We start from the raw sequence: 21,451 nt of genomic DNA, 5'->3' as shown, positions 1-21,451 counted from the left end.
GTGTGTGTGTGTGTGTGTGTGTGTGTGTGTGTGTGTGTGTGTGTGTGTCAGCTGGTCAGCTCCCCAGCATAAATAGGCGTGTCCCATCCTGTTAAAGGATGCCGTGCTTCTGTCAAATTAAACTCTAATTCTTACTCTGTCCATCTCTCTCTTGTTCTTTGTTCATTGTTCTTCTCTGTCATTGTTTCACTGGAGCAGCGATATGTTTCACTGGAAAGCTTTAGTGATGAATGTCTCCATGAGGTGTTGTCTAGCGTTACACACAGGTAGAGGACCTCTGTGTGCGTCTATACAGTTATATATTTATTATATATATTATATATATATAGTTAGTTATTGACCTTAGTAACAGCTGTTTGAGTTTTGTAGTTTTATAAATCTAAAAGCTGTGAAAAAGCACAAAAAGATGTTATTTGATTGACTATATGATTTATTTAATAGACTCATTATGTTCTCTTCATGTTTGTCAGTTTCTTTCTATTCTGTCGTTTTATTTTCTATTATATTCTGGTCTATTTTGTTCTATTCTAACCAGTTTTATTGTATGAACTCTATTCTCTTATACTCATTATACAGTATAACAGAATATACTGTATTCTGGTTTGTGCTAATATGTTGTGCTATATTCTGTTGCTCGTGGAGGGAGCATGAGAGGTTGTACTGTGTGTGCGTGTGCGTGTGTGTGTGTGTGTGTGTGTGTGTGTGTGTGTGTGTGTGTGTGTGTGTGTGTGTGTGTGTGTGTGTGTGTGTGTATCCATATCCCAATCCTTCCCGTTACGAGTTCTGTCACAACAGCAGGTAAATTACTACGAGCAACAGAGCACTCAAGGATTACCCTCATGTAGGATTAGCATTCACTACCTGTGTGTGTGTGTGTGTGTGTGTGTGTGTGTGTGTGTGCTTTTGTCTGCACAGACATGTACTGTATGCGTTGGGGAGATAAAAAGAAAAGAGAAAGTTTGACTTTGCCTCCTGAGCTGCTCTGTGGATGCATAATTCATGTCTCTCCACGCCTTTGAAACTCTCTCAGCTTCTCCAACGATAACTAAAACAAACCATAAACAAGTGATTCTGTTTGGCTCCTCGTGAGATGCCATCACGCATCACTGCTGCTCACACTGTGGCAGGAGGTGAAGTCACACGGTCGCATGTCATGAAATGAAATGAACAAACCTGACGTTTGGAAAAATCCCATTTGGCAATCCCAGGAAACCTTATTGACTTATTGGTAATAGTTGTTGGTTTGAAACCAAGTGAAATCCTCAAAGCGACACCTGCTGTATCTTTTCATCCGTCGGCGCCTGGACGTGATGGCTTCTGCTGCTCTTATCTCCACGCAGCGAAGTGCTGGACGTGTTCAGGGCTTCACGCCGTGTGACTAAACGTGGAAGGAAAGTTCTGCGTCTCTTCTTCCTGCCTCCGTCTTCTTTTCATGGCTGTTTCTGGTCACGTGACCGGTGACGCTGCTTCTGTTACGGCCTCGTCTGATCTCAGCTGAACGTGATCATGATAATCAGGAGGAAGAGGAGGAGGAGGAGGAAGCTTCTCTTCCCATGGTGAAGGAAAGTCCTCTCACGCCGTGAGCTTCAAAGCGAGCAGAGACTTCCTGTTAGGAAATAAAAAGTAGAACGCCTCGCTCTGAGTTCCAGAAAATTTCCTAACGCATTCATCTGAAAATTGCATTTTCAAAAGGAAGATGAAGAAAGAATTACTAGTAAATGTGACCGTCTCTCTGTCTGACAGTGAACACGCAATCAGTCATGTGTGTTGATGTATTTGTCAATACTGAGCAAATCACACAATCCAGTGATGAAGACATTGTCCTCTCTCTCTCTCTCTCTCTCTCTCTCTCTCTCTCTCTCTGTCTCTCTCTCTCTCTCTGTCTCTCTCTCTCTCTCTCTCTCTCTCTCTCTCTCTCTCTCTCTCTCTCTCTCTCTCTCTCTCTCTCTCAGGCCTCGTCAGATGGCGGCCGTGTGCTCGGCGCTGCAGGACGAGGTGCTGCGCTGCTACAGAGGAAACCCTCAGCAGACGCTGCGCTGCTCCGGCCTCGCCCGACAGTACGAGAGCTGCGTCCAGCAAGCCAAGCAGGTGTGTGTGTGTGTGTGTGGGGGGGGGGGGGGGGCTCACGACTGTGTGATGGTGTGTGTGACTGTGTGAGTGTGACTGTGTGATGGTGTGTGTGTGAAGGCTGAATTATACTCCTGCAACTACAACTCCTTCTGGCCACGCAGTCGGATCAACGGACTCGTGTTGGTTTATAGTTCCTGTGTTTTTCATACTCCAGACCAGCAGGTGGCGCAACGAGCGTTTAGAGTGGACCTGCACGCCGACGTTCACGACATCTCCCTCCAGGAATTCACCTCCATCTTTGTGTCCTGATACTCCGTCAGGTTTTATAAATGCTCATATTTGACCTCTTCAGCCAAACGTTCTTCAACAGGATCCATTGTTCATGTTTCTGCTGTGGCTTTTAAAAACAGAGGTATGATGCTGTGAAACAGGAAATGAGAGACCCAGAAAGGACGTGGTTAGCGGACCAATCACAGGCTTGTGGGCTTGCGTTGCTTTGACGGATAGTCAGAAATTTTGGGTGACGCACGCAAGATGGCCGATTCGACCACGCGAGGTCGGCCATGCTGTCTTGTGTGCTCGCGTCTCTGCGTAAAACCAGAGTATAAATCAGCCTTAACTGTGTGTGTGTGTGTGTGTGTGTGTGTGTGTGTGTGTGTGTGTGAGTGTGTGACTTGTCTGCTCTGTGGGGTCAATGACCAAAAAAAGCTTTAAAAATGTCATTTTTACAAATCTAATTTCAAACGAGATAATATGTATTTTTTTGTGTTTAAAAAGTCTCGTTTGTTAAACAACTTTTCAAAGTGTTGAATGTATTTTAAAACCTTTTGGACACCAAGCGTAAGCAGCCTCCACGCCACAAAACAAACACAACATTCAGTTTTAACGTTTCCTTCTAAACAGACGCACATTCCTGTCCCAGCATGCACCACTCAGACTATGTTCTGCCATAAAATATTTAATTTTTCTAGTTTGAACTGAACGACACAGTTTTGTGACTGAACGTCCTTCGTAACACCTCCATGATTTGTTTTATTGTGATTGCTTTTCCGATTCTTTAGGTCCTAATCTTTCCATAAAGGTGTGTTATTGGTGTGTGTTGGTGTTAAAGCGGACACGTCGGGCAGCGCTCCAGGAGATCTGGTTCATATCGTGCTGGATGTTCATAGTTATGATCAAAATAGAAGAAAATTCACTAATAAATACTGAAAAAAAGATATAAAATAACGTGATAATAAGTATTATAACTATGTGGGTTCCTACAATGGGCTATTCTCAATGCATGTTATTATTAGCTTTATTGATAATAAAGCTAATAATAACATGCATTATGTTATTATTAGCGGTGCAGCCACATATTTATAAATATATATTTTCCTCTGAGTAACAGAGGACTCGAGTAGCTCCTTTTCCCTTTCAAGATAGTTTTATTGTATTATTAGTCTCCCTTTAAAATGGCTAAGTGACAGGAGGAGAGCAGGTTCCTGGAGCTGGTGACGATGACGAGGAGCAGAGAGGTGAAGGGACAGATAATCCCTCAATACGTAATCTGTTACCGTGTGAGGGTTGTAATCTGCATGTTTCCAGACAGGAAGCTGCAGCGGCGAGACGCAGAGTTAAAGTCAGCAGGCGGCTCTGTGTTTGGGAACTTTCTGATAGGAAGATTACACCGTTATTAGTGTATTAAAATCAGTTTTGGCATCCGGCTCTTTGAAATGCATTCTGCTCTCTGCTGATACTTTTTGCAAACAGTGTTCAGACCCGGCGCTTATCTCCAAAGTGCTTATTTTACCCAATTTCTCCATCAAAAAAAAACAATAATGACTGAATGCAATTTGCACATTATTATCGTGACAAAACGCAGTGATGCTGCCGCGGAGCAGATAAAGGGTCGATAACAGCAAGACGGCTCACAATAAAAGCAATCAGGCTTTTTTAAACTGGTTCAAAAGATCCATTTGCCAGTGGGACGGCGCTCTTTGAGGGGAAAGTGTTTCTTTGTGGGTCAGTCTCCTCCTTGTGTGAGCGTGTGTTGTCTAAACTCAGCTTGTGGGTGTCGGAGTAAAGGCGAGCTGCGTGTTGAGGCTCTTGTTTAATCCAGATTCAATCAGGCGGATCCTTGACGGAGTGAGTGTGAAGAGAGAGAAAACACAGAAGAGACAGAAAGAGAGAGTAAAAGGTCAAACGAATGAAACGGAAAGCTGGGCTCCGTATCGAGCGCATCGCCGCCGCCGCCCGGCTCCGTCCTCTGAATAGCAACGACCACGAGTCCTGCAGGAGCGGCGGGACGCGAGCGGCGGGACGGGCGCGTGAGCGACGTTGATAAATGAGGTCTGGTCCCTTTCAGGCGGTGGTTGAGAAGCCAAACGTGACAATGAGACCTCTTGTCTTCATCCCTGTTAGTGTCAGACGCTGCGCATCCCCACGTTCACCCTCCTGGGACAAGATTCGGCACCTTTCTAAATTCCCCGTGGCGGCTCTCCCACTTTGAAAAAGACACTCTTCATCCAAAACATTTTATCGGCGCCGTCTTCGCCGTCTAACCTTTCTTTTTTTTTTTGGGGGACGATGTAACAGATATGAAATGTGGCTCTTTAAGAGCGACTCCTTTTGAAGACGGCTGGGTTTTCAGGTTGACCTTTGAGACTTCTGAAGAGCTCCAAACTCCAAACAGACACATCAATGTTTCAGGATTTCCACGCGGACGCGTAGGACACCTCACATTTAGGTGTCCGATTGAAGCACACGTCCGATATACATCTTACATTTTATCCTTTACATCTCGCACACGTCGAGTATCTCCTGCTGCTTCTTGGGTCTTTGTTGATCCGTCTCTCTTCACCAGATCACATCCTTCATTTCTCCTTCCTCACGCCGAGCCAAAATAGTATTGCTTACAGTTATTTGCATTTGTTTAATACATTTAGACTGTGTGTAAAGTACCTTGTGGCTACACACACACACACGCAGTGTTGGAGGAACTCAACTTTTTGAGTTCACTAACGTGAACACTGCCCCGACAGACATGTTTGAGATGCCCTGTGGGAAAGAGGGCAGTTTATTTAAAACAAGCTAAATAAACAGGCTTTGTTTGGGTCGACACATAGCAGAAAAGACGCGCGCTGTAATTGGACGCTGTAATTTTTCAGCTTTGTGCAACAATAACACAACGTTAAGGGCGGCGACGCCTCCAGCCGGCTGAAACCTCGCGACAGCTTAAGAGCTGCTCTTTTGTTGTCTGTGTGCTTTTAAGGACTTTTCTAAAGCAGATGCATTCTTCCCTGTGATTAAAGGAAGAATGGTGTATTCTTCTCCCAAAATGCATTTTTTGTTGTTGTTATCTTTCTCTCTTTTGTCTCTTTCTGCACATGAACGCCTCTAATATCATCCGTCTGCCTGAAACCTTAAACAGTCATCTGCTGGACTCACGCTGACTTGTACCACTTTCTCAGAGTTTATCCATAAATAAATAAATAAATACTTACTTAAAAGACTACAAACATGAATATATATACAATATGTGTGTACATATCTATACATACACATACATACAGCTGTTCCTCAGTCTGCCAGTGAAGCCAGTGTCTTGATCGCAGCATCACGAGTTTCTATCTCACTATTTCTCTTTCCCGCTTGAAGTCCACACAACTCCCTATCTACAGTGGCACAGCCTTCTTTATATGTCACTCAAAAGTTCTTTTATGTTTAATGATTCATGCATACACACACACACACACACACACACACACGTTTCACCCAGCCTGCCCTCTGTCCTCCATTTAAGACAGTTGCTTCATGATGTGGTCTTGCACCACTCCACCTGTCTCTGGCTGGGCCATTGTCATGCATATGTCACCTTATGAGTGTGTGTCTGTGTGTGTGTGTGCTAGAGTGTGTGTGCTAGGGATGCAGGCTAAATGTCAGCTCACCAAGGCTCCGCGCTGCATGAAGCTTTGGGGGTTTTGTCCTTTTTGGTTTTGACGTTATCTCAGATATTGTCAGTATATGGTCTTTGTGATTGGGAGTTCTTTTCATATTCAGAGTGTGTGTGTGTGTGTGTGTGTGTGTGTGTGTGTGTGTGTGTGTGTGTGTGTGTGTGTGTGTGTGTGTGTGTGTGTGTGTGTGTGTGTGTTAGCGTGAGTGGAAGCCTGTGAGTGTTTTTGAGTGCACCCTTTACTCTTCATCTTTTCTCTCTTTCAACCTCCGCCTCAGCGAAACAAAACACACCCGTCCTCAAAGTCACATTCAAGAACAAACCACCACTTACTGTAAGTGTCAGCCGCACACACACACACACACACACACACACACACACACACACACACACACTCAGGCTCCAGCACCGACCATTTGCAGAACGCTAGCGCTGTGCCATTTAATACCATTAGCAGCGGCCCTTGGAGCCTCATGTTGACCCACTTGAGCCCGGCGGCCTCTGAACGCAGCGTCTGCCTCCGGACCTTTGAGCAAGCGCTCTGAGGCGTCTGTTGAGAGCCTCTCTGGTCCGGCTCTGATCACAGAGGCAGAACCCGAGCGTTGCTGAAGCACGACAGTGTGTACCGGACGCATTTGCACTTGTTGTTAATGAATGTCGTCAGATGTGTTTAAAGGGACAGAACACATGAGGACCTGGAGGCGGGGAGCGTGATGTGTGAATATGGATGGGATGGATCATAGTTTGTGGTGCAACATCACACTGAAGTCCCGGTTAGGTTCAGACCAGAGTTTAGGGATCACATGTCTGCATGAGGTTGCTTTCTTTTCATATCGTTGCAACACTCAGAGTCACAGACCACGTCCTCTCTCTGGGGACACAGCTGGCGTTTTGCCCACCGGCAGCGCTGGAAACTACTTCCATGAAGGATATGATGAACATATGAAATACACATGCTGTTTTACAGTGTACGGACTCTTCTCCCTCCTGAGGAGGATCTCATGGTGTTCATCAGGGTCGTAGTCAGCTGGCACAGCTTCATTGTGACATCATCAGTGAGGTTCTCCATCACAATGTTCTCAACCTGTTTTAGTGAGGATGGATGGATGGATGGATGGATGGATGGATGGATGGATGGATGGATGGATGGATGGATGGATGGATGGATGGATGGATGGATGGATGGATGGATGGATGGATGGATGGATGGATGGATGGATGGATGGATGGATGGATGGATGGATGGATGGATGGATGGATGGATGGATGGATGGATGGATGGATGGATGGATGGATGGATGGATGGATGGATGGATGGATGGATGGATGGATGGATGGATGGATGGATGGATGGATGGATGGATGGATGGATGGATGGATGGATGGATGCTTTATTGATCCCCGAAGGAAATTCAGGGTCCAAGTAGCTGAAGACATCACACAACATAATGTATACATACACACACTATTAAAAAAAATGTCTGATTTAATATATAATTTAATTAAAATTCAGTTAATGAACTTGCATTTATATTTTATTGAACTTCTTTAAATAACTATTTTCAAAGGATTTTTTTACCGGATGCTAATTTTAAGTAGATTTTTGTGTTTAATCTCTCGTCAGTGTGTCTGCTGCTGCTACGCTAACAAGATGCTTCATCATGTGAGGAAGAGGAGGTCGCAGTGATTGTGTTGCTTATATTTGTTGAACAGAAAAAAAGTGGTTTCAATGTGAAGTTTGCTCATCCAGGACGTCCTGCTGCTCCTTTTCATGCTGAAGGTTCATGTGCACATGAACTCACTTAATACTCAATCAATATGTTGATTGACAGCCTGGCTCTGGGCAGCGATGTTGAGCTTTTCCCTCAATGTGAAAGCAACAAGGTTCAGAGGAATAAACAATAACGTGATTATTGATGCCGGGCCGTCGCTCCAGGATGTGTTGAGGTCAGAGCAGCTCTGATGGCAGCGTGGAGACGAGGAACACGTCAGCTGGTCCTCAAGAGGCCCACGACCACGCCAGGAGTGTGTAGGGAGGGAGGACAACGGAAAGTGTGTGTGTGTGTGTGTGTTTGATCACCAGTACAGTGTGAGCGGTTTGCAGATGGATTCTGCTGCATTTAAGTGCTACTCTCTTAATGTCACCTTCATCAGAGTGTGTGTGTGTGTGTGTGTGTGTGTGTGTGTGTGTGTGTGTGTGTTTGTGTGTCTGGAGCTTTCAAAACATCTCAGTTGACATTTTCCAAAGCGAACACTTTCATCCATAAAATACCTCCACAAGGTTTTCTTCAGGAGCCGTTGACTCTGAAGTCCAGCGGCGTCTTGAGCTCCTCTGAGACCACGGCCACACCTCCAGGAGCCGAGGAGGAGGAGGAGGAGGAGGCGGAGAAGAAGAAGAAGAAGAAGAAGACGTCTCCATTAAACCTGTTCTGTCCGGCTGGAGATGATCGGAAAGAAGAAGAAGAGTTCTGCCATTTGCAGCTCAAAAAGAGAGGAAAAAAGGAGGGATGTGTTTCTGTAGCCGGGACGGAAGAGGAATAGAAGGTGCCTGTCAATGGATGAAGACTGATGGAAGAGAGGAAGAGTGGGGAGGAAGAGTAGGGAGATGCAGCTTAAGGCTGTCAGTGGAGAAGAGTTAATAGAAAAGTGTAACGGAGAGATCCAGCAGGAACGAGCACATGATGGAAGGAACGGAGAGGATGAATAAAGAGGAGAGGAGAGGGATGACAGGAAGTATGGAAGCAAGAAGATGATCTGTCAATCACCACTGTGGGGAAGAGAGGGAATGAAACCTCTAGGTAAAGGTGTGTGTGTGTGTGTGTGTGTGTCTATCTGCAGCTGCAGGTGTGAGCTCTGCCCCGCCGGCTCACTCTCATCCGATAACACACACACACTCTTCAGCAGTAGACACACACACTTCAGCAGCACACACACACACACACACCGTCATATCCCTGTTATTAAAATCTGCATTATCGACTACCAGCACACTGATTACAGCTGTGTGTGTGTGTGTGTGTGTGTGTGTGTGTGTGTGTGCCTTTCCTCTCTCCAATAATGAACTACAGTTATTGAGATTTCCTTCCTCATAGTTTATAATAATCTATTTTAAAAACTCTCTCTGCACAAATGTTTTTATTTTCTGGTTGTAGGATTTCTGCACTTCTGACTCATTTCATATTGATTAATGTATTGACTATTTTACAGATTAGTCTATTGATCTCAGCTATTCATCTCATTTGACAAACTGTCGATGATGTCATCGTGTCATGCAACAGGAAACCAAACGCGCTCCTCTGACATCTTAATAAAGATATTATAATTGATAATTACATTTATCCCTGTCTGTAAATTAAATATTAAATGTTGGATAAAGCAGCATGAATATTAATAACACAGCAGGAGACATGCAGATGAACTCGCCCGCTCAGTAGGAAATATGATATATTACATAACATTACAGTGAATTATAAATGTCCAATTTGTCGTAATAATCATAACAATTGCAACTTAATTCTCTTTTTACATTTTAAATGCAGGTGTGGAAGCTCCAGATTACTTTAGATTTAGAGTCTTTTAGTTTATTCCTTCTTCTCATATCTTTTCCAATAAAAGTCAGAGCTTCAGCAACACACCTGCAGTGAAGCGGTGACACACACCTGTGTTGTGACGTAACACACACACACTCGGTTCTTGTATTCCCGTCGTTCCCTCCGTCCCTCCTCTCCGTCATGTCTCCAGAGCACAGCCTCATAAAGATCAGCTGTTCCCCTTCGTCCTCTCCTCCTCTTCCTCTCTTCACTCCGCGCGATGCTACGTTAGCATCGTGCTAAACGTCTCATCCTGCTGCTCTGCGGCGTGCGGTCGCTTCCTTCACTGAGACTCAGACGGCATCTCACCTTCATGCGGTTAGACATCTGCTCACCGGCATGTTTTCATTTGGTCTTTTCATGTGCAGACGATGAGAGAAAAGCTTCATTTTGGATCAATGAAAAGTAGGATGAGCGCCGTTACTGTGACATTGTTTTGATGGATATTAAAAAAGTGACCTCAGTCAATCTAACAGCTCCACAGGAAACAAAACAAAAGGTCCAGAGATGAAACATTTTGGCAAAAAGATCAATTAAAAAGAAATGCAACGTCCCATACGGTGACAATATTTAACCCTTCCCTGTTTAATAGATTATGAATACATGAGAGTGTGTGAGGTGTGATCTTTGCATGAGAAGTCAGGGATCATCCTCTGGGAACCTTGACTGTCCAATAGTTCAATCTGCTCGTCCTTGAACTTTGTCTTTACATCAAACTCCATCTCTACTCAACACATTAAATCAACCACTGCGTCTTCAGCGCTGGAGGATGAATCTCATTATGCGGCTGATTTAAAGGAGGTTTCTGCACCTGGAGGCTGAATCTGGAGACAACAGGAACACATGTTGGTGTCTTTCCTCACCACGTTGGAGCCGGTTGGCTGAGGAGCAACATTACAATCTCTGATCTCTGACCCGCCAGCCGTCACCTGGTGAGGATTCAGCTCCAACGGTTCAGGATGAGCTCGTCAACGCACTGACTGGGAAACCTCGTGATCGAACACGTCGTCTCTGAAGTCTCAGGTTGCAGGACAGCGAGCGCTGAGGAGGAAGCCTGGGCCCGGATGCTCCTCAGGAATCCTGCTCATTCAGCCCCAGAAGGCTTTGCTGTCCTGGCATCGATACCCGATGGGCTCTGAGGCTCTGCAGTAAACAACTGCACCCGGCCTGAGCGCCCTCACGGTGCAGCGCTGCATGTGGCTAACTGCTAACCAGCTGACTGATTAAGAGGCCGACTGTCTCAGTGGCCGCGTAATCAGTGGAAGTTGTGTCTTTATTAAGCGTCCTGTGAGCGTCTGATTGACAGCGCTGCCTGGAAACTGTCTCCATGCGTCCAGAGACGAAGACGACTGAGCTGTTAGCGCTCAGCAGAGAAGACACTTATTGATTTTTGACTTGTCTATTATTTTTGTTTTTCGCTGGGAAAAGGCAAGAGTGTGTGTGTGTGTGTGTGTGTGTGAGCGTCTCCTCACATTGGATGCAGATGTGTTTACGTGGGGTCTGCTGTCAGTGTTGTTACCTTCCGACTGGGGAAGTGTGAACTCGCCCATCGTGTTCTCCCATGATGCCGCGGTGCAAAGTTGATTCGCGGCCAACAAACAAGGATCTCTCTCCTCCTCTTCTCCTCCTCCTCTCCTCCTCTTCCTCTCCTCCTCACGCTGCTCACTAATTGGATGGAAGCTGGCAGGTGGATGAAAACAGGCGTTAGTGTGTGTATACGCTGTGTGTCCGTGTCCGTGTATACGCTGTGTGTCCGTGTGCACTAAATCCAACCTCAACGGACTCTTTTCCATCCCAGCGAGTCGGCGATGAGGAAGTGAAGGAGTTTGGTTTCGCCTTACGCTGCTTGAACCGACATAGTTCCAGCTCTCGTGAAGCGGCTGAGACAGAAGAAATGATTCCCTGAAGCTAACGTTACATCCACGCGACGAGACAATGTCAGATTAGAGTTTCTTCCTTCAGATGCTGGCAGTGGTTCGTCCCAGCTGTTTGTGGATTATATTTTACTAAAGTCAGTTTCTTCTCTAACTGGTTATGTCATTTCTATTAAAGCCAAATGTTTCTATTAACAGGTCAAGAGCGCCGCCTTTCAGTTCTCGAGCGTGACTCATTGATTTCACCTTGAACCTCTCACTCCGCTTTGATTTCCTTCTTCTGCTCGATATGAATCATGTATTTATTGTTGCTTGAACAGATTTCCTGCAACGCCGCTTCAGCCCTTCTGCTCCTCGAACGTCTTTTCTCACATTTCTACTCTTCTTCTCTGCACATTCTCCAACCAATAGAAAGGCAGCTGTCGCGTTAACCAGTGAGTGACCCCTCCCTGGCTGCTTCCTTATACTTATATATAGTTGTAGATGTAGTTAATAATCCCGTTGGTTGGGGAATATTGAGTGTTATTGCACAGAGCAGCAGAGGGGAAATCACCCAGAAGCAGCGTATGAGAGTTGAGGAGAAGGACTTAAGCTGGAGGAAATCTATGCAAGCAACAATAAATCTGCAATATCAATATGCCGAGAGCAAGCGAGGGCTGCTTGTAGCGCGACAACAGAGCTCTGAGGGAAAAGCTTACGAAATCAATAAGTGGAGCTCTCACCTTGAGTCCTCGCTCCTGAACGAGAGGAAGAAGCTCCGTCCTAAATCAGCTTCCCAACAAGATATTTTTGGAGCTTCAGTCCACAACATGGAGCTAAAGTTAGAAGTGGCTCTCAGTATAACGGCGCCACAAACTGTAGAATCAGCTCCTCTTCAAAGTGTTTCCACCCGAGCTGAACATTACACCTTGAGGAAGGTGGGATTTATTGTTGCATTGGACCTCATAAACTGAGGCCACGTCTTAAACTGGGCTCGCAGACCTTGAGCGTGCATATTTGGCTGCCCTCCCCGCCCGAGTTGCCGTGCATAAAAAAGCTTTTCCTGTCTTTAAATTATCCCGGAGTGGATGGCAGAGGTCCAAATGTGGACCAGGGGCACCACGTCGAGCTGTGTGCACTGCTGAGGTGCCGGGGGTCAGATTAACATTCAGGAAGTACTTCATCCTCTATGCATGAGACATAATGTCCCATCACACTGCTGTATACCAGCGTGGCTATACCTGCACACACACACACACACACACCTGCACACGTGTTAAAGCACACATGCAGACGCACAACGAGCTGTAAGTCCTCTCATCCTCTCATCACGGCCCGGGCGGCGACGCCCTCGGCTGCACTTGGCGAGGGAACAGCTGACCTGGCGGCGAGCTAGTTAGCATGCCAACGAGCCCGCCCAGCAGGAAAACAAATACTTTTAGTGGATGTGCAACGAGCTGCAGCTCCACGCCGTCTGTTTAGCATCCGCCGTCTGCGGCGCGCTCGCTCAGCACTGGACCGCTTTCAAAAGATCTCCACTGAGACGCGAGAACATTGGAAAACACTGAAGTTGCTCTTTCATTTCATGCAAATCATTTGCATCCGCTGAAGAAACAGAGTTCACGTCGTCTACAACATGCAGCAGTGACATGAAACAGGTCTTTAATCCTACTTCATTGTTTCTGAGACAATATAAATATGAAGTAAAGAGGGAAATGACAACGCTGCAGTGAGATGATGACGTCACCACGTTTTGAAACCTGGAGGGATTATTTGTAGTCCAGTTAAGACAATAGTCTCGTTTAAGTAGCCATATGAAGCTCTTTAGCATTAACTACTCGAACCACTGCATCAGATGCAGGTACACACACACACACACACATATATATACACACACACACACACACACACACACACGTGCACACACCACCTCCTGCTCCAAATTTGGCCTGACAAATAGAAAATAAACCGTTTTAAGCGCTCTTTTCCTCTCAGCTTCAGCCTTTCTCCTCCAGTCTGCTGCCTTCACATCGCTGCTATGGCAACAGTACGGCGCCGCCATCAGCGAGCAAAAGGCGAGCGAGCGTTTTGGGTTTTGAGGTGGAGTGAAGAGCATCCTGTCTGTTGCAGTTCCTGCTGTTGCACCGCAAAAAAAAAACACTTGACAAAATATCGTATCGTGCTAATAATCAAGTTTCCCTGCAGCCGCTGAGTCTGACGAACGGACCAATCACACGCCGGCTTCATGATGTCATCACCTATCACCGCGTCCGTTCCCTTTTTTCACCCCAAAGTTAAAGTTTCTTCAAAGCCTCGTTCCCTGAGTCGTGATCAGACTCCTGTGAGCCGCTTCATGGGTTCACATAAAAAGATGGAGGTGGTTATTGTGTCGTTGCCTCTTCAAGGTGCTGCAGCTGCTCCTGTTTGTTCCTGACGCGTTTCATCAAAGATGAAAGAATATTAACCTCATCGGCACTTTTATACACAGTTTTATTCCATCTGTATATTTAATATTCTTCTGTTTAATTTAGTTTTATTACTGTTTATTAATATTACTTGATCTTTATTTGTATTTACTTGTGAGCAGTGCTGTAATCCTGTAGTTCCCGCGCTGAGGGACTAATATAGGATTATCTTAATGCTACAGCGCCCCCTGTGGTGGGAGGTCCAACACGATCTGAACATATCAACTGAGCTGCATGTGTGATGTGCAGCGTGGCTCTTCTGCCGCTGTGTTTAAGGGAATGCATTTCCCATGATGCATCCTGACTTTGGTGTGTGTTTGCTCTCTGATCCCAGAAATGTAAATTTGTGATTTGATGGTTTCTGTTTCCTCCCCTCCCCCCGTTTGTGTCCCTTTTTCTTTTCAGAGCTCGCTGACGAATCACGGCTGAGAATCCCAAAGCGAGGAAGAGGATGAAGAGGAGGAGAAGAAGTCCAGGAGGAGAGCGCGTCCCTCCATCGCTCCATTTATTTGTTCTTCATCACTGAGTGGCCCCTCCTCTTCCCCTCTCCCTCCCTTTCTGAGTGTGTTATCTTGACCTGTCGCTTCACGCTGTGTGATGTGTTGATTTGTTGTCGCGTTGCGGCGGCACGCCCCGACCATGCTGAAATAAAGCCGGCGCTGATGAGGCTGCAGGTTGTGTGTCTGTCTCGTGTGAGTGCGGGCCGCACACGCGTGTTCATTACGAGAGAGACGAGGAAGCACAGCGAAGGAAACGAGGAACAAATGAAGTGGAGGACACGTGAAGAGGGAAGTGATGTGGATTATATTTCTGCGTCTGTCTCCTTCCTCGTGTACTCGCACTGCAGCGAACACACGCACATACGTGTCGTCACGCGAAGGCTCGTGTGAACACACACACACACACACACACACGAGCGCCGGCCGGACGGGCCGCACGGTGGCCCCGCGCGCTGTGTTTCCATGGTGACTGCAGGGGTTGGTGCTCGCAGCAAGGTGTGAAGGAAGCAGATAACCTGAAGGTCAGCTGACTGCAGAGAGAGAGAGAGTGTGTGTGTGTGTGTGTGTGTGTGTGTGTGTGTGTGTGTGTGTGTGTGTGTGTGTGAGAGAGACTCCCTCAGTTAAGATGCATTTCCACTTCTACATGGACATGGTTGGCCCCTCATGATGACAGAGGCGTGTTATAGCACACACACACACACACACACACACACACACACATATTGATAAGATAATCCTTTATTAGTCCCTCAGTGGGGAAATTACGGGATTACAGCAGCCCGTATTCACAGATGAAGTGATATAAATAAACAGAACAGTAATAAAAACACAATTTAAAAATTAAACGGTAAAACACAAAAATATGAAATCAATGGTAAAAAATGTGTATAGAGTGTAAAAGTATAAAAGTACACACACAGTCATACAGCAGACGCACACACACATATTGCACACACACACACACACACTGCTCACGTCGTCATCACGTCCTCCTAGTTGTTCCTAGATTAAAGTACACATTCACACCAGTGGATGAGTGTGTAGTGTCGTGTCGTGTTGTGTATTGTAGTGTTGTGTATTGTCGTGTCGTGTTGTGTATTGTAGTGTAGTGTATGAGTGTATTGGTTGATGACGGCCGTGAGGAGCGATCTATTGATCACAGTTTGTCTCTCACTGCCGTCACGCCATCGATCAATACCCTCAGCGTCGTTCACCGATCCATACGATCCACGCTGTCATAGAGACCTAGTAAAGTGAAATACCGAGGCGTGTGTGTGTGTGTGTGTTCATCATTTCAGCCAGCCCACACTCCCCAGCAGGGATTAGGCCGCTCTGACCCGCAGACATGATGCCCGAATAATGAAGCTCGGTACGAGAGGCTGCAGCCGTGACTCTCATATCCCTCCTTCCTCGCTGACATTTCTTTACAAATACCAGCCTCCATTCATCTGTTATTGCCTTCTCCCATTCAGCAGCGCTCTGATTAAACACGCCCCTGAAAGCCCCGGCGCCGCTATCTGCCATTTGGCTTTTATTAGAAAGCCACCGCCTTTAATTAAAGTGGCTGAATTACAGAAATATCGTGGATATTCCACCAATATGCGGGATGAGGCGGCACAATGGGAGAGGAGGAGGAAGCGGGAGTCTCTTTATGAGATGCTGCGGCTGTGGCGTTGTGGTGAAATGAGATAAACACAATCTTGATGGTCCGCTGCTTCTTTGAGGAAGTTTGTTGCATCTGGATGAGAAGCTGAAACTCTGTCATCTGCTTCATGTCATGTGGGAGGATCTCCAGATGCTCCAGATGCTCCGTCCTGCAGCCTTTTCTTTTTTCCCGCCTTATTGCCGTGGAAGGATTGGGGATGGAGGTTGCCGTGGTAACAGGCCCAGCTTTTGATTGGCGGAGCCGGCGAGCGGCGTGCCGGCGGGAAGACGGCCGCTCGCCGGCTCACAACGCACCGCCGTGCATTTCCCAGTTCTCAACACTTACTGGTTCCCAGTGGACGACAGCGGGGAGCGAGAGGAGCGTGCACGAGCAGGAGGAGCGTGCACGAGCAGGAGGAGCGTGCACGAGCAAGAGGAGCGTGCACGAGGAAGAAGAGCGTGCACGAGCAGGAGGAGGCGGGGTCACTGTCACTTTCTTTCTTTTCTTCCCCTTTAAGTGCAGCCGTTTATCTAGAAAAAAAGATTCTTTAAGTTTCACTTCTCAGACTTCCTGAAGCTGCAGACGAAGCCGTGTGTGTGTGTGTGTGTGTGTGTGTGTGTGTGTGTGTGTGTGTGTGTTTCAGCTGTGTGTGTGTGTGTTCCAGGACTCCTTCCTCCTCCAGCTGGAGGTGTCAGCCCAGGAGGCGTCTCTCTCTGACTAACTGCAGCTCTTTGAAAGACTAAACGGGAAGAATTCAATAAGTAAAGTTGGACACTTGTAGAACACACACACTGTCAGACAACGCTCACACACACACATTCCCACACATGCTCTCACACACACATTCTCACACATGCTCTCACACACACATGCCCACACATTTTAGCCTCCTCCCTCCTCTCCCTCGCTGTCTGCTCTCCTCCTTCCTCTCCTCCCTCATCTCCTCCCTCCTCTCCTCTCTCTTCTCTTCCCTCCTCTCCTCCCTCCTCTCTCCTCCCTCCCTCCTCTCCTTCCTCCTCTCCTCTCTCCTCCCTCCTCTCCTGCCTCTTCCTCCCTCCTTTCCCTCACTCCTCCTTCCTCTCCTGCCTCCTCTCCCTCGCTGTCTCCTCTCCTCCTCTCCTCTCTCTCCTCCTCCCTCCTCTCCTTCCTCCCTCCTCTCCTCCCTCCTCAGCCGGCTTGGCGTTGCCGTGTGAGAAGTCGTCAGTGAGCCTCATTGCGGTGCGTCTCCATCATGACAGTCATCATTCTGCTGGAGCTCTCAGGGGCTCTGCAGCTAATTGAATCGTCTTTTATTAAACTGTGTTAATGTGAACTGGAACTGGCTGCTGGTGAATCGAATTAGACCCCCCGCCACAACCACACAACCACACAACCACACGCACAACACACAACGTACGCAGTGAAGCCGATGGACGGAGCCTCAGCGTGGAGGAGAGGAGGGAAGGAGGGAGGAGGAGAGGAAACAGGAGAGTGTTAGTGCTTCATGCATTGTCCTTTGAGTGTGAAAGCTTTCTGCAACAGGTTTGTGGTAAAGTGAAGTTTGGATGGATGCAGTTAAAGGGCCAGATCGCCCAAATCCACAGTGTGATGTGCTGTTAGCACACACATACACACACACACACACGGCTGACACACACACACACACACACACACACACACACACACATGTTATTCATCCAAAACTCTTGACTTTAATACATGATCGTATTACTCCTCAGCAGAAGTAATCATTTAAATCGTTCATTTCCTTCACTGAACAACAGACTGAAACCACCCGAGCGCTGGAGAGGCGTCATGTACTGACCTCCAGCTGCTGGTTTACTCATGCAGCCCAAACAGACCCACAAAGACGCTGACGGACCTCAAAAGCAGACAAATCCAGAACCAGCAGGGTCAGATAGCAGGAAGGGACATTGTTCTAGTAAATCTTTGTGTTACTGAACCCTTTAAGTTGTTGACAGTCAGTGACTTCAGACGCACAACAACAGGAATCATGTGACAAACAATGTGTAGAAAACAACATGCTCAACAACACCTTTTACCAGGTAACACAAGAAGAAACTGGAGAGAACAGAGGGATCCCTCTCCTAACATATGCATTGTGTATAGATGTATATATGCGTATTGTATGTGTGTATACGTGTGTGTGTATAAGGTTTCCTTTGATGATTGTTCTGCATCCAGTGACGTGATGAAGTGGCTCCCATCAGTGCCGTCTCCATTCGACCCTCAGGGAGACCACTTCCTGCTTCACAAAGACGGAGTGGCAGAGTACAAAGCAAGGTGCCGCCGGGAGGCAGGAGAGAGAACCAGAGGCCCGAAGACAACAACCCCACACTGTCATGGCCGACACCGGACACGCAGAGGACCCGATACGCCGGGAAGAAGAGAGTAAGGAAAGGAAACAAGGTCAAGGTTGTTCGGGACGAAGGATACAGGGAGCAGAGAGAGAGAGAGAGGTTAAGGAGGGAGGAGAAGAGAAGAGCGCTCCCTCTCTTCTGCTTCATCACACTGGTGGATAGAAAGAAGCCGACGTCCTCTGAAGTCGTTACGGCCGCTTCACCCGCTTCACCCGCTCAGCACTCGCTGCATGAGAGGGTTGAAGGACTGAGCAGGCCTGTGTGTGTGTGTGTGTGTGTGTGTGTGTGTGTGCCTACACACACATTCACCAAACTAAAGTGGCGCATCACTTAATCCTCCCCAGTGAGGATAAGCCACCAGTCTTATCTTTCCTTCTCCCTCTTCCTTCTTTCCTCCATAAAACTATTGTCCCTTATCCCGACGTTCCCGCAACACACACACACACACACACACACACACACCCCTCCCTCTTTTATTCCTATTATTATTATTATTATTACCCTCCTCAGCCCCAGACTTTAATCACTCATTATTCTGTATTTCGGGCCTGGCGGCGGCGGCAGCCATCATGGATTCTGCATTTCTTCGGCTCCTTGTCAGGATTTGAGAGCATCTTTCCAGGAGAAGAAGGATTTCGCCGCCATCGTCAATCACGCCGCTCGCTCCCGGCTCGGCGGGGTGTTTTGACGCCCGGCCAGGAAGCGCGTCGCCACATCTTCGCCCTCGGGAACGGAGCGACAGGCTGAGGAGTGTCTGAGGTTACGCCGGTGCGTCAGAAGGCGTCTGCAGACGGCAACACCAGCAACACAAACCACTACACACAGTCACAATGACAACATTACAACACTGCAGTTTAGTCTGGAGGATGAGATGGGATTGGTGCCAGCATTTTATTTCATTTCCTCTCAAACATAATATTCTCCTGTTTCCCTTTCAGTCAGCGTTCATTCTCTCCAATTTAATAACATGAAGTGGCAGGAAAATATATGTAAAGAGGGCTGAAATGCTGTCGTAGCTCTTTGTGATTAACATCGTTGTCTCTACTCCATGCAGCCTGTCAGGCTTTTTTCAAATGTTGTGTTTATTTTACATTTTATGTTGTGTTTACATACATTCATTACCTCATCCTGTGCACTTTACTCTTATTATTATCATTGTTGATCGTTCCCCTTTATTTTTTATTTTACTTGCATCTTTACTTGTTTTTTATCCAAATGTTATACTTTCACTTGTACAGTTAAATGTTCCTTATTTTGTTGTTGTTGTGTTTTATGATGCATCTTCGCCAGGACAAATTCCTTGTTTGTAATAACTTACGTGGCTTCACCTCCGTCTGCTCATGCAGTGACATTTATGTATTTAACACACACTTCATACTCAGTCACTCGTGGCCTCACACACAGATGCAGTGTCAACAATGACAATGGGTGCTGTTTGTGTAACGATGCTATCGGCCCAGAGTGACAGGATGAGTGGATCACACACACACACACACACACACACACACACACACACACACACACACACACACACACACACACACACCAGCCCTCCTGCTGCGGCCGCCTCCCACAGACTTCCTGTGTCAACAGCAGCTTTGATTAACCAGAGACTCGCCTTTGTGTCGCTCGGACAAAAGTAGAGTTACACCGTGAATTTCTATTGAAGACGGCGCGCTGCATGCTGCATGCTGCACGCTGCATGCTGCACGCTGCATGCTGCACGCTGCACGCTGCACGCTGCACGCTGCGTGAAGGATGTGCTGCAGTATGCAACGGCATGGAAGTTGTTTTTTATGCTCCTTGTTTAATACTCAAATATTTCATAAAACAACTTCACTTGTGTCGTTTCCCATCTCGTACTTTCAGCCAGAACATAAATGAAACACTTTCCCTCTTTAAGAGAGGTGTGATGTCACCTTAAACGACCAATCAGCAGCCTCCATCGCTCTGCAGAGCGGCTTCCTGCCACCTCATGATGTGCTTCACACGCTGGGATCAATGGAGCTCTGATTGCAGGCGCGTGGGCTGTACCATCACACCCGGCTCATGACAGCTGATTTCAGTGCACAACTTTGTGGATGCTGTGTGTGTGTGTGCTAGCATCGCTCTGAAGGCAGGAAGTGTGTGTGTGTGTGTGTGTGCCAGCAGGTAAGTGACAGGGTTAAGGACCCCTGAATGATGCCCTCAGCCTCTTTACCTGCTGGCAGGGTGTCTGCCAGGTGAGAGGCTGGCCGGTGCCAACAGGGCAACCGGATGCCAATCAGCCGTGGCCTGCAGGTCTCCACCTGTTGGAGGAGCGGGTGAGAGGCTGTAAAGTGGGCTTTGTGATGCTTTAATGATCGATACGCGGGCGTGTAGCTGCTTAGCAGGCGTGCAGGACGTGGTGGTGGAAGCAGGAGGATGGTTGGGACGTGGTTTAGTGTCGTCTGCAGAGGAATGAAGGTGAGCCGCGTCGAGCCCATAGATGGCAGCATTACACTCAGAGTCCTCCAGAGTCACACCCCTCTGACAAGTGTTTCATTGCAGCACAACACAGATCTTCTCTGTGACACTGTTGATCCCTGAAGGGAAATTCACTTTTCACATCACACAGGGGTCGACACAGGTTGCGGTGTCCTGGAACCGCTCAGTTTCCTGCTGGAGGACACGAAGGCCTCCCGGCTCGCTGCTGTCGCTGCTTGGTGGACTAGACCAGACTGGTTTTAAATGCACGCACGGTCACTTTACTGTAGTGTTGCATCGCTGTCATCACGACGTCTTCTTTTCCAGAGAGAAATCCAGGAATTCTGTCGACTCGACGCTTAAAAAGATCTGTGAAAAATCCACAACGTTCTCTCTACACTTTGTCCCCAAATCTAACGACACATGAACACATGAACACATGAACACATGAACACAGCTGTGAGCAGTGTGGAGGCCATGAAGGATGCAAAAGTTCCTCTACTTGAAGGTTTGTCATCTCCAGTGTTCACCAGCGCTTTAGTGCATGTGGATGTTACATGATCTTCATCACCAGGCACACAAGTTCAAT

General features: G+C 47.2%; 1 protein-coding gene across 1 annotated transcript in view; it reads left to right on the top strand.

The window, feature by feature from the left end:
• The window catches only part of LOC137796925 (MICOS complex subunit mic25a-like), a 42,007-nt gene extending 27,422 nt beyond the window's left edge, over positions 1 to 14,585 (top strand). The window contains 2 exon segments of the mRNA XM_068595185.1: positions 1,953 to 2,088; positions 14,318 to 14,585. Of these exon segments, the coding sequence (XP_068451286.1) occupies positions 1,953 to 2,088; positions 14,318 to 14,341 (160 nt within the window). The 3' untranslated portion in view covers positions 14,342 to 14,585.
• The last annotated feature ends 6,866 nt before the right edge of the window (positions 14,586 to 21,451 follow it).

This window comes from Clinocottus analis, unplaced genomic scaffold (genome assembly GCF_023055335.1).
Source record: "Clinocottus analis isolate CAN_PGR_092001 unplaced genomic scaffold, fCliAna1.0.p SCAF_3, whole genome shotgun sequence".
NCBI classification, from domain to species: domain Eukaryota; kingdom Metazoa; phylum Chordata; class Actinopteri; order Perciformes; family Cottidae; genus Clinocottus; species Clinocottus analis.
The sequence above is the reverse complement of the archived record's forward strand: the minus strand, read 5'-3'. Positions and strand labels throughout refer to the sequence as shown.